The 11970-nt window shown below is 58.2% G+C and overlaps 1 protein-coding gene across 1 annotated transcript in view; it reads right to left on the bottom strand.

Moving 5' to 3' along the window:
* Positions 1-11839, bottom strand: part of LRFN1 (leucine rich repeat and fibronectin type III domain containing 1) — a 13351-nt gene extending 1512 nt beyond the window's left edge. Inside the window, exons 1-5 of the mRNA XM_004710489.2 lie at positions 11759-11839; positions 9477-9509; positions 7404-7458; positions 5084-6526; positions 4-338 (exon numbers count right to left, since the gene is read on the bottom strand). Of these exons, the coding sequence (XP_004710546.1) occupies positions 4-338; positions 5084-6489 (1741 nt within the window). The 5' untranslated portion in view covers positions 6490-6526; positions 7404-7458; positions 9477-9509; positions 11759-11839. The remainder of the gene's footprint in view (positions 1-3; positions 339-5083; positions 6527-7403; positions 7459-9476; positions 9510-11758) is intronic.
* Between the last annotated feature and the right edge of the window lie 131 nt (positions 11840-11970).

Below are 11970 nucleotides of genomic sequence, written 5' to 3'. Positions count from 1 at the left end.
GGCTGACCCTCGGGGGCGACCTGGAGGTGCCCTTAACGCGGCGGCCGTCCCCGTCGCCGTAGACCTTGTAGCGGATCATGAGCAGGACGATGAAGACGAGGACGGAGGCCACGATGACGCCCCCGATGGCGATGATCATGGTGCCGCCGAGGAAATGGGCTCGCAGCGGGCGGCAGGGTGCCGGGTCCCCAGCGGTGGTGAACTGCACGCAGCCCACCACGCGCGTGGCCGGCAGCGCCGTGGCCCCATCATCATAGACAGCCAGCACGCACAGGTCGTAGGCACGGCCGGCCGCCAGATCATTCACCAGGAAGGTCTGGCTGGTGGACGGGATCATCCTGTGGAAAGAGGCTGGGGATTAGGGCGAGGTCAGCCCCAGCTGGACCACACTTATTTATTTGCATGCCCCACCCACAGCAGCCACGACGTGGGGTGCCTGACCACTCCAAAACCAAACTCACCGCCATCCAGTAGATTCCAACTCATAGCGACCCTATAGGGCAGGGGAGATCTGGTCCTGTGAGTTTCCGAGACTGTAACTGCTAGGCTGAGCCGGCTGGTGGTTTCAAACTGCTGACCTGGCACTTAGCAGCCCACCGGGGAACCACTATGCCACCACCAGGGTTCCTGTGCCTGACTGCTAGCTGGGACAAAAACAACATTCAAGCCCCTTATCAACCTTTTGGCACCATTACTACACGATCCTTTCATCTGCTTCTCATTTAGGGCTGCAGGCTTGCCACCTACTGGGGCGGTAACTGCCATTCCCGGTTATGTATATATATTTAGCGCCAGTAAGGAACCAATGCTATAGGCTGCACCCTTTGGTTGTATGACCTGCCCACAAGAGTAACTGATCCCCTCCTAGGACTGCTGCCAAGCTCCCTTATCTACAAATTCCCATGCTTCAAGAGACTGCTGCTACAGGTCACGCCCCCCATGTCTGCATGCCCCACCCCAAGGATCTCACTTCATTCCTTCAGGTGCCATGGTCTTGTTTGGTTTCTCCACACTCCATCTAGCAAGGTGCCAGTGCTCTAAGCCACTCCCCCACCACACCCCAGTGGCCCACTTGGGTTAGGTCCCCTGCTGTACCCAGGACGATGTCCACTCTTTGCATGTCCCATTCCTGGTGAGACAACAGGCCCTCATGTCTCCGTACTGACTCCGTACTCCCCAAGCCAGGCTTCCAGAGAAGTTTCATCCACGCCCAGGTGACATTTCACCAATCATTTGTTCCTTCACTTCGAAGGGCCACTGCCTTCAAACGAGGGACAGTGCAGAAAAGTGACAAGGCTGCCAGACTGCCTGGTTTAGAATCTCTCTTCTACCCTTAGGCTCGCGGACCTTCAGCAAGTCTCTTGGATCTCCCTGCCTTGGTTCCCCCCAGTTGGGAAAAATGAGCGTTCCTTTCCAGACAGCAGAGATGGTGTGGGGACTGAATGGGTTAACAGCTCCCAAGCCCGGCACTCAGTCATGATCTCATCATTGTCAGCAGGCATCCCATCACTCGGTGGCCAGTAACACTTCCCGTACCTTACACTCTGCTGCCAATTGCTGCTCCCTATCTAGAAGACCCACCCTCCGGAGGGCCAGTACCACTAGGCCTTGCCCCTCTCTGCGGCACATCCCTAGCACACTGTCTCCCAAATCCAGGTGGCTATGTCTAGTCCCATCTAAATAAACCACATTGCAAGCCCGGCATTCAACCTCACCCACTTTCCTCTCCTGAAAGAAAAACAGCCTGTGTTTCTTAGTGGGTCACCTGACACAAACTGCCCCCTCATCTACAGGGAGTGGGCAGAGCAAGCCCCACCCCCTCTCAAAGCCACACCCCCACCTCCACAGGCTTTCTTACCTCTCAGAAGCTTCCCTGCTCTTCCAGCTGGGCCACCTTCCACCTTCCAGTCCTAAAGTCCCCGCCCAGTACCCCGACCTCCAGGAGGCTCCTCTGCCATCACAAGTCACCCTCCAAAAGCAGCCACCAAACTCACTGTCATCGAGCCAATGCCCACTCATAACGGTCCTATAGGGCAGGGTAGAACTGCCCCTGTGGGTTTCCAAAACTGTAACTCTTCACAAGAGTAAAAAACCTCCTCTGTCTCCATCGGAGCAGCTGGTGGTTTTGAACTGCTGACCTTGCAGTTAGCAGCCCAACTTGTAGCCACTACACCACCAGGGCTCCTGATCCAGCAGAAAGACTTCAAGTAAGAGCCCACCCACTCCTCCCACTCTGCCCCTGCCTGCCATTTTGAAGGTCCAGAGCCCCACCTTAACCATCCCTGCCTCCCCTAGCCCAGTCTTCCTCTTCCTCTCCCTCATGTGCCCCCCAGAATCCCTTAGATTCTGCTTGCCCCTTTCCCCCAAAGAACCAATTGCTCAAGGCTCCTTTCTGTTCAAGGACAGAAACAAGCGGTCTCCTTAAGAAGGCTTGAGCCCTGGCGCCTCTAATTGGCCACAAGGCCCAAGCAAGCAGCTGAGCAGGCTTCTGGTTGGATGTCACCTCCACCCATGGCAGCACAGAGGAAGTTAACTCCTGCTGTACCATAGCACAAGCATCTGCAAGGGAGGGATGAGAGGATGGAACTGTGGCCCTAAGGAGAAGGGCAGAGACCCAGGGTCTGCTGCCCAGCGGGGAAGGGGGCCTTCAACATCTGCCTACATCTGGGGACCTGTGAACAGCCCCTCTTCCTCTACCTTCTACAGTGGCCAAGGTGCCCAGAGAGAGGGAAAGAGAAAGAGGTGGACAGTTACAGACACAGAGAAATCTTTAGAGCATCTGTTTAGCTGTCTCGACTCTATCCCTGCCAGGCAAACAGTAGGTGCTCAATACCTGTGTGCTCCATGTTGAGAGGGTAAACTCTGGGATGCTGGTGCTCAGCTCCTTACTGTGTGACCTTGGGCAGTGGGCTCCACCCCAGAGCTTCAGTTTCCCTAGCTGTAAAATGGCAGGGGTGTGGGGAGGGCAGGGGAGAGTTATCGCTACCTCATAGCAGAGTCAGGAAGATCAAATGAGATGGCATTCCTTGGGATGAGGTCCCTTGTCATCATTTTTGTTTTGTTTTGTTTCAAGTTTGGCCCTCCTGTACAGAGTCTCGGCTCTCTCTGTGGGCCCGGGGCCCAGCATAGGAGCTGGCTTCCAGCTGGCCACGCTCCAGGTGGGGGACAACACAGGGAAGACAGAGATGAGGAGGGAAAGAGGCATTTATTCATTCAACTGACCACAGGGAAAGCGCCTACTATGTGCCAGGCAAGCACTGGGAAAGGTGGAGACAGAAACCAGGAGACAGGCTTGTTCCCAAAGGTGAGGGGAAGGCTGGGCCCCTCAGGTGTCCCTCCAAGTGACCTCACACACAGGAGGAAGTAGTCGGCAGGCATAGCGATGGCAGGGGCCGCGAGGAGAGCTGGCCACACTGTCAGCCAGGGGCCAGGAGGAGAGCTGGCCACCCTGTCAGCCGCCATTTAGCAAATGCCCATCATGTACCAGCTCTGGGATCAAGAGCAATATTCAAAAAATCATTCATCGACAGCAGTGGTTTTCCACTTTCCTCATGGCGTGACCCTTCAACACAGTTCCTCATGTGGTGGTGACCCCCCAACCAGAAAATTAGTTTCCTGGCTACCTCATCACTGTCATGTTGCCACTGTTATGAACTGGGCGACCCCTGTGAAAGGGTCGTTCAACCCCCAAAGGGGTCACGACCCACAGGTTGAGAACTGCTGGTCTAGAGTCCGAACAAGGCCAAGGTACCACTTGGTCCTGTTGTCCGTGCCTCCTGCTCCTGGGCTCTGAGCTCACTGAGGACCTGAGCACTAGGTGTCCTTGCGGTCTCTCTGTGTCCCCACAGGAGCTCGGTGACAAGTGAGGGGACGAGGGGCGAGGACAGAGACAAGCAAGAGAAAGAGAGGACGGGAGGATGTAACCCATCTGTGGCTTGTGGCTGTCTACCCCACACAGGTCTGTCCACACCAAGGCAGGAGCTTCTAAGGCAGTGGAGGGTGGCAATCACTTAGCTATCTCTCAGATGGTCTGCTGTCTCTACACTCTATCAGTGGGCTGGTATAGTGTTGCTGATCTATGGTTGATTCGTATAAACAAATACAGGCAGCCCTCCGATTATGAATGAGTTCCACTCCTAAGTCCGCCTTTAAGTCAAATGTAGATGTAAATCAGAACAGGTAGGCACTGTAAGACAAAGGTTTGTCTTAGTCTATCGTGTACCTGTCTGTGCACTGAAATCATTGAAGAAACACTTCCAGATGCACCAAAGCACCCTTCGCACAGTAACACCGTAATCATCATTTTTATGCAAATCACAACGTTGCACCCATATGCAACTATAAAGCATTATCTAGGCAGGGTTTTTTTTTTTATGTTTGAAATGAACTTGTATGTTATGAAAGACTCCAAGTCCACTTCAGTTGTACTTTTCCTCCTTTTTTAACCACTCAGACCCGTATTGAGATCTGAGGGGGCGGACTGTGGAGGGCTTAGACGAGCAGTTTTTAATCTGATAGGGTTTTCAGGGAAGAGCTTGTAGTGGTGGGTATATTTAAGTGGTATCTTCACAGCCTGGGGACTGCGTGTGTGTGTGTGTGTGTGTGTGTGTGTGTGTGTGTGTGTGTGTGAACATGTACACACTATCAAGTCAATAGCAACCCTGTAAAACAGGGTAGAACTGCCCCCTGTGGGTTTCCAAGACCGTAACTCTTTAAGGGAGTAGAAAGCCGCCTCTTTCTCCCACAAAGCTGCTGGTGGTTTCAAACTACTGACCTTGGGGTGAGCAGCCCAGAGCACAACCACTACACCACGAGGGCTTTCTCTGTATATAATTTCATGCATAGAGGAGGCCCACACACCCATGAGTGCAGGGATCGGCCCGCCTCCTATTACAATCACGCCAGTGCCCAGCCTGGTCTGGCTCCTGTAATTGCGGCATGCGGATTGGCTGAATGAATGAGAGAGGGCTAGAAATAGGAAGAGGAGGCCATAGAACGAATCAGGACCCTGGACAAGTCTATACGCCCCGCCCCCCCTGGGACCCTGGCTGAGCAAGGAGGCCCCCTGGGCCCGCACACCCACCTGTAGACGAGGGAGTCGTCGGCCGAGCTGTTGTACTGCACCTGGTACATGCGGATGCCAGGCACGGGCCTCTGGGCTGGCCAGCGGATGAGCGCAGAGTTTGAGGTCAGCTCGGCGGCCACCAGCCGGCGCTCCGTGGCCGAGTCATTGGCACCAGGCCGGCCGGGCGTGGCGATGTCCGAGGAGCCGGGCTCCGTGAGAGGGGGCGGAGCAGCCGGCGGGGGTGCCATCAGGGGCAGCGGCACCACGCACACCTCCACGGGCGCCGTGGCCTCCCCAGCGGCGTTGGAGGCGATGCACGTGAACGTGCCACTGTCCCGCAAGGTGGTGATGGTGACATCCAGCGTCCCGTCCCCCCGGACCCGGGTCCGGCTGGAGTTCCCCAGCAGTCGTCCATCAGGGGCCACCCAGTGGACCACCGGCTCAGGGTCCCCCACCGCCCGGCAGCGCAGGCTGACAGCCTGGCCCTCCACCACCAGGGCACGGCCGCCGGCCTGCCGCGTGATCAGCGGAGGCTCGCACAGAAACTCCTCCTCCGGGATGGACCAGAAGTAGCGATCGGTCAGGTGCTCCGGGGTGGCGCACGTCTCCAGGTCGTCCTCCCTGGTCAGCCGGCGCAGCCACAGAAGCTCGCAATTGCAGTGCAGCGGGTTCCCGCCGAAGCTGACGGCCAGGGGCGTGGGCGGCCGGGGCCCAGCGCCCTGCGAGCGCAGGAAGAGCCCGTCGGGCGGGAGTTTATGGAGGCGGTTGGAGGTCATGTCCAGGCGGACCAGTTTGTGCAGCTGCACGAAGGTGCCCTCGGCTATGTGGTCGATGAGGTTGTGGTCCAGCGTGAGGGTGTTCAAGTTCACCATCTGGCCCACCGCCTCCCAGGGCAGGGCCTCCAGGTTATTGTACGACAGATCCAGGTCCTCCACGGTGGCCAGGAAGGCGTCGAAGGCAGCCGACTCGACCCGGCGGATCTGGTTGTTGCCCAGGATCAGGTGGCGGAGGTTGCCCAGGCCGCGGAGCTGGTCGCCACGCACCTCGGCTAGGCGGTTGCTGTCCAGGTGCAGGGCACGGAGGGCGCGAAGGTCGGCGAAGGCGCCAGCCGCCACCTGGCCGATGGTGTTCCGGGAGAGGGTGAGGTGCACCAGGCTGGTCATATTGGCGAAGTCACGGCGGCGGACTGCCGCAATGAAGTTGTCCGTGAGCCGCAGCTCCACGACGCGCCGGTCGATGGCCGGCGGCACGAAGAGCAAGCCCGTCTTGGCACACAGCATGGTCAGCGTGGGCGCCACGTTCTGGCAGATGCAGCGGCCCGGGCAGGGCTGGCCTCGAGAGGCCCCTGCCCAGAGCAGCAGCAGGAAGGGTAACGCAGCCGGTGGCGGCAAGAGGAGCGCCGAGGAGGAGGGGCCTGGGGCCATGGTGCAGTGGGCAGGTGAGGGGAGTGGGCGGAGAGACCTGAAATCGAGGAGGAGGGTTACCCAGGCCCAGCGGGGCCACTGGGATGCCCTGCTAGGATCCCCCTCCTCTCCTGACGACTGGGACACACAGGCCAGTGACAGGTCTAAAAATCAACCAACATGTTCACTGTGGTTCAACTCGCTGCCATAGTCTACTTCTACTCATAGGGACCCTCAGAGGCACAGCAGAGCTGCCTCCTGTGAACTTCTGAGACTGTCATTTTTTTAGGAGAGTACAAAGCCTCATCTTTCTCCCTGGGAGCCACTGGTGGTTTCAAACTTCTGACCTTGCAGTTAGCAGCCCTATGCATAACCCACTATGCCACGACAGATCACCATTATTTCCCTGCTAGCTGGTACACTGCTACTGCTCCCCCACCCCCAGCACCCTGCTTCCTTCCCCACCCCTCCCTGCACCAGCCACCAGAGGCAACACCTAGGTCTTCCAGCACCCACAAGATAGTCTGAGAAATGGCTGTTGACTAAGGTTTTAAGACCCTGGATTTCAAAGCCATACTTTTTTTTTTAATTCATACCCACTGCCATCAAGTGGATGCTGGCTCAGGGTAGAACTGCCCCCTGTGGATTTCCGAGACTAATTTACTGGAGTAGAAAGCCCTGGCTCCTTGCTGTACTAACCCCTGCCCTCACCCCCAAGAAAACCCTGTAGCTGCCAGTTTGATTTCAAGTCACAGCAACCCCAGAAGACAGAGTAGAACTCTCGTCATAGAGTTTCTTTATGGAAGCAGACGGCCGCATCTTCCTCCTTGGGTTTGAACCGCCCACCCTTGGGCTGGCAGCTGTACTGTTCACCACTGCGAGTCCCCGGGATTCCTTAAAGCCACCTGCCCAGGGTTGGGATTCTTGACACTTACTAGCCGCGTGACCTCGGGCGAGTATCTGAAGCTCTCTGAATCTCGGTTTCTTCATCTGTCAAATGGAGAGAGAAACAGGTCTTACCTCGGGAAGGACCCCATGACTTCATAAACATGGCAGCCACGGCCTCTTGCCCATGCGCTCAGGCATGCGATCCCGTGTCACTCTCAGCACTGTGGGCCATTCTGAAATGGAGCGCTGAGGAGCCCGACAGACCCAGTTCCGATTCCAGCTTACAACATGCCAGCTCTGGGACCCATCCCCACGCCCATGCTGGTCGTCATTTGTACCATGACCTGCAGACTGTCCCATCTCCCCTGACTTGTGGTGAGGATTCGGTGAGCTCTTGCCTGGGAACCACGGAACACAAGGCTGGGTACACAGTAAGCACTTGATAAATGTTAGGGTGCCCCCACTTCCTGCAGTGGCAGAGAGAAGCTGAAGGTGGGAGGGGCCCAGGAAACACCCACAGAGCCTCCCACCTCCCTCCTGCAGGCCCTGCTGGGAGCCTGAATTCACCCTTGGCACTGCTACGCTACGCTGCTAAGCAAAGGGGCAGCCGCTCCTGCTCAAGCTGATGGGTGGGGGTACACGCAAGGCCTCACGTGCTCAGATACAGCCACACATGCCTGCACACACACGCGCACACACACACACACACACACTCCCGCATGCCTCTGCTCCAGGCAAAACCTTCCGGTGGGGATTCCCCCTGTGGCGGCTACAGCCCACGACGTGTCACCACCCATCACAACACAGGGTGGGCGAGGAGGGGGGTGAAGAAAGAATGGATGGGAAGGGGGCGTCCCTGGAACTCTTGTCACCCCATCCTACCTCGGGTCCCCGCCCCTGCTGGCCCCACCTTCGGGGCCTCTGTCCTTTGGGCTGAGGCCTGAAGTGGTTGTCCCCTGCCCTTCACTCTTGCCCAGAAGGAGTGGGGATGGAGGACATGGGAGGGGAGATCAAGGTTGGGGAGGGAGTGGGGGTGGGGAAGTGAGATGGGGAGAGGCAGAGAGAGAGAGAGAGAGAGACAGACTCAAAGAAAGAGAGAGAGTTTGGAAGAAGAGTAAATAAAGAGACAGGCAAAGAAAGACAGAACAAAGTGCAGAAAGAAAGAGAGAGAAACAAGGAAAAGCAGAGAGATGACGGAGGGACGGAAGGCAGGAACGTCAGTGTCCCACAAAGAGAAACAGTGAGATGGCCACTGGGCAAAAGACCAACCGCAGGCAGGGCAGGGCAGCCCACCACCTCTGCATCTCCACCCTTCATCCGGCCTTCACTCCTTCCAGGACACGACTCTCAGTAGAACAGAAAATCACTGGCTTGCAAGCCAGACTCCCGAGAAAGCCGGACTCTGTCCCTGTTCCCACAGAGATTCCATTTGAAGGGCACTAGACCAGGCAGCCTGAGTTCACCCTCCCCCCCACCCTCCCAATTCCCTGCTATGTGACCACAGGCAAGGCAAGGGGCTTCCCTCTTGGGGTCTCAGTGTCCTCATCTGTAAAATGGGGGTGACGCCAATGCCTACCTCCATGGGGCTGTTGGAGGCAAAGTGAAGGCGGTGTGACAGGCGCAGACTAGCTGCTCGCTGAGCAAACACTGGCTGCGTGTAGCTGTTACACTCTGGCGGTCATGGTCTCTGGCTCTCCCTCAGCCACCAGCAGGCCCGACTCCGGGGAGATCCCACAGGCAGGCACACCCATGAACAAAATGGTAAAGCCTGTCCACTCAACTCTCGAATTCAGGGGCGGGGTCATCTCAAGTCGCTAAAGCCTCCAGTGCGTGTCAGAGATCAGAGGTCTCCTAGCCGGACACCCCCATCTGCCCTACCACACCTCTCAGCCTTCATGACTTGAACGTACAAGGAGCCCTTAGTCAAGCCCACTGCCCTGACTTTCGAGCCACCCCACTCTGGAGGAAGAGGGAGAGAGGGAGGGAACACCTGGCTGTTGGGTCACTGTGATATCCTCCTTCAAACTGCAAGCCACATGCGGCCAGGACTCCAGGCCTCTGGCCAGCGCAGAACAAGCCCAGTCCCCCCACATCCCTCTGAGCCTGCTGCCCCCACTCACCTCTCTTCAGGGAGTCAGGGCCTGGGCCAGTACCTGCAAAGGAACAAAGCAATGCTGTTAGCATCCTTCTGGTACCTTTCTGGGCTTGAAGTCCAGCCTTGGGGGCTATCAGCCAAGGAACCACCCCCCCCTCAGCCCACCTGACGCTGCACCGCACAGTCTCATGGGAACCCGGGCAGTCATCTCTAGAGATCTAGGGGTCTGTCTGGGCTTCAGAACTGGTCACCCCAAACTCCAGGCATGTGTGCCTGAGGTCTCCGGAGGCCAGGGACCCCACCTCCCACCTCAGACCCAAGAGTCCAGGTCCCAGTCCTATCCTTGCTCGGGTCCAAGAAATCAAAGGCCATTGTGGTTGGTCAGGTAGAGAGCCAGCGAAAAAGAGGAAGGCCCTCATCGAGATGGACTGATGCAGTGACTATGGATAATGGCTATGATGGGATGGTGCAGGACCCGCCCCAGCGGTCCTGGTGTTTCCTTCTGTTGTGCGGAGAGAGGGTCGCTAGGAGGTGGGGTCAGTCGGTGGCATCCAACAACAGCAAATGCTTCCGCCTGGGTCCTTCATATGGAGAATCCCAGGCCACCAACTGCCTCCTTCCTCAAACCCAGGAGGCTGGGCCTGGCCCGAGGTCCCCTGCCCTTCTTCCTTGACAGCCCCGGTGTCAGAGCCAGAGCCCCAGCCCACCTCACACCCCAAGTTCAAAGACCTGAGCAGCACAGGGAGTTGGATAAGGTTCAGAGATATCCACCCCAACACATGTGGACAGGCCAGAACCCACACGGGTAGGCCCACCCAAGTCTCCATGGCTGGGTGTCTGGGTGTGCCCGCCATGGGCACTTGGCCTGGGGTGTGAACACACTTGTCTCCCAGTCCCAGGCCTGGCCCCAGGCCTCACCGCCTGGGACCCATCTCCCCTAGGCCCAGAAGTGGGTCCCACCTCAGGCCGAGACCCAGGCGAGTTATGTGTGTATCATGCCACGGACACGCGCTTTCAATGTATGCACCCCCACTCCCCAGAGACCCACACTGATACATAGACACAGACTCTCACGGCTGACACACCTCCACACAAGCACAGGTCACACGCATGCCACACAGGGCCGACTTTGCTTTGTGCCACCACACATGTGCCACTACACGGGGGCACATACCTATAGCAGGTACACATGTGCCCAAAGATACACAGGTGCACACTCCTCAGATGACTTCGAGGCCTGCAATGCACAATTGCAAAACTGATACAAGGCCTGCATCCACACACACACACGGTCTCATGCGTGTAGACAGAACCACACAGTACACAGACAACCGAAGCGGCTAGACACGCCAACAAGCACAGGGCCACAAAGCGACCCACAGTGGTCCCCTCCTCACAGAGCCCCATCCCCACCACAGCCCAGACCCTTAACAGGAATTTACACGCTAACAAATACACATGAAGCAAAGACTCACAGTCCCGGCTCCCCACACAAGCTGGGGTTCACACTGACATATAGGCATAGCATGGCACCCTGCCCCACCTACTTCCAACCAGCCCTCCCAGCACACCCTCATGCCCCAGCCAGGACCAGGGGTCAGAGTTCAGCAGGTCAACAACTCTCAGAGGGCCCAGGGTCCACCAGCACATTGCAAGCCAAGGAGCTCACTCTCCCAACAGCAAGTAGCCCAAGGGTCCCTGGTCTGGCCATCTGGATGGTGGCAACTCTGGCCCCATCTGCGGATCTGGCTGGTGGGGAGAGAGGGGTGGGGTGGATAGGAAAGGGACTGGTCTGTGCCCCCCCACCCCCCTTCCAGGGTCCATCTGTCCATACCTCAGCCTCTCATCTCTCCATCTGGCCACCTCCCGGCCACCCATCCCGCACCCCCCACCACCACCAGCCACCTGGAAGGGGAAGACATGGCCGTCTCCCCGAAGGACTGCCGAGGACCCCACCACCACCACCATTGACATGGACCGAGGGAGCGGCGAACTCCCCTCCCCCTACACAGAGGCCTGGAGCCACAACGCCTAGAGCCCCAGCCCCCGACCGGCGGCCGGGTATGCGACGTGGAAGCACAGACACACACCCTTGGAGACATACAACCCGCAGACACAGACACACACACACACACACACACACACACACACACACAGATGGACACGCGGGCGGGCACACCCGGTTTCGCGGACCCTGGGATGGACATCCGACCGGCACACAAACACCCGAGGCAGCTAGCCGCGCGCACACTCGCTGGGGTGGGGGTGGGGAGCCCACACCTGGGCACACAACCCACGCACACACACCTGCACACAGCCCCTCCGATGGGTGCGCGACAGCCCCCCAGACACGCAGCCGGAGGGGCAACCGCTCGGGTGGACACAGACGCCCGGCCGGACGCACAGGCTCGGATGGACGCCCAGCACACACCCGGATGGCCACACAAGCAGAGCGCCGCACACGCCGGCGCCGGGCACACACAGGGCCGCGCGAGCGCACGCCGGGCCCGCTGCAGCGC

The sequence above is a fragment of the Echinops telfairi genome, unplaced genomic scaffold (assembly GCF_000313985.2).
Source record: "Echinops telfairi isolate 266 unplaced genomic scaffold, ASM31398v2 ScPeMD7_655;HRSCAF=1070, whole genome shotgun sequence".
Classification (NCBI taxonomy): Eukaryota; Metazoa; Chordata; class Mammalia; order Afrosoricida; family Tenrecidae; genus Echinops; species Echinops telfairi.
This window is presented reverse-complemented; position numbering and strand designations above follow the sequence as displayed.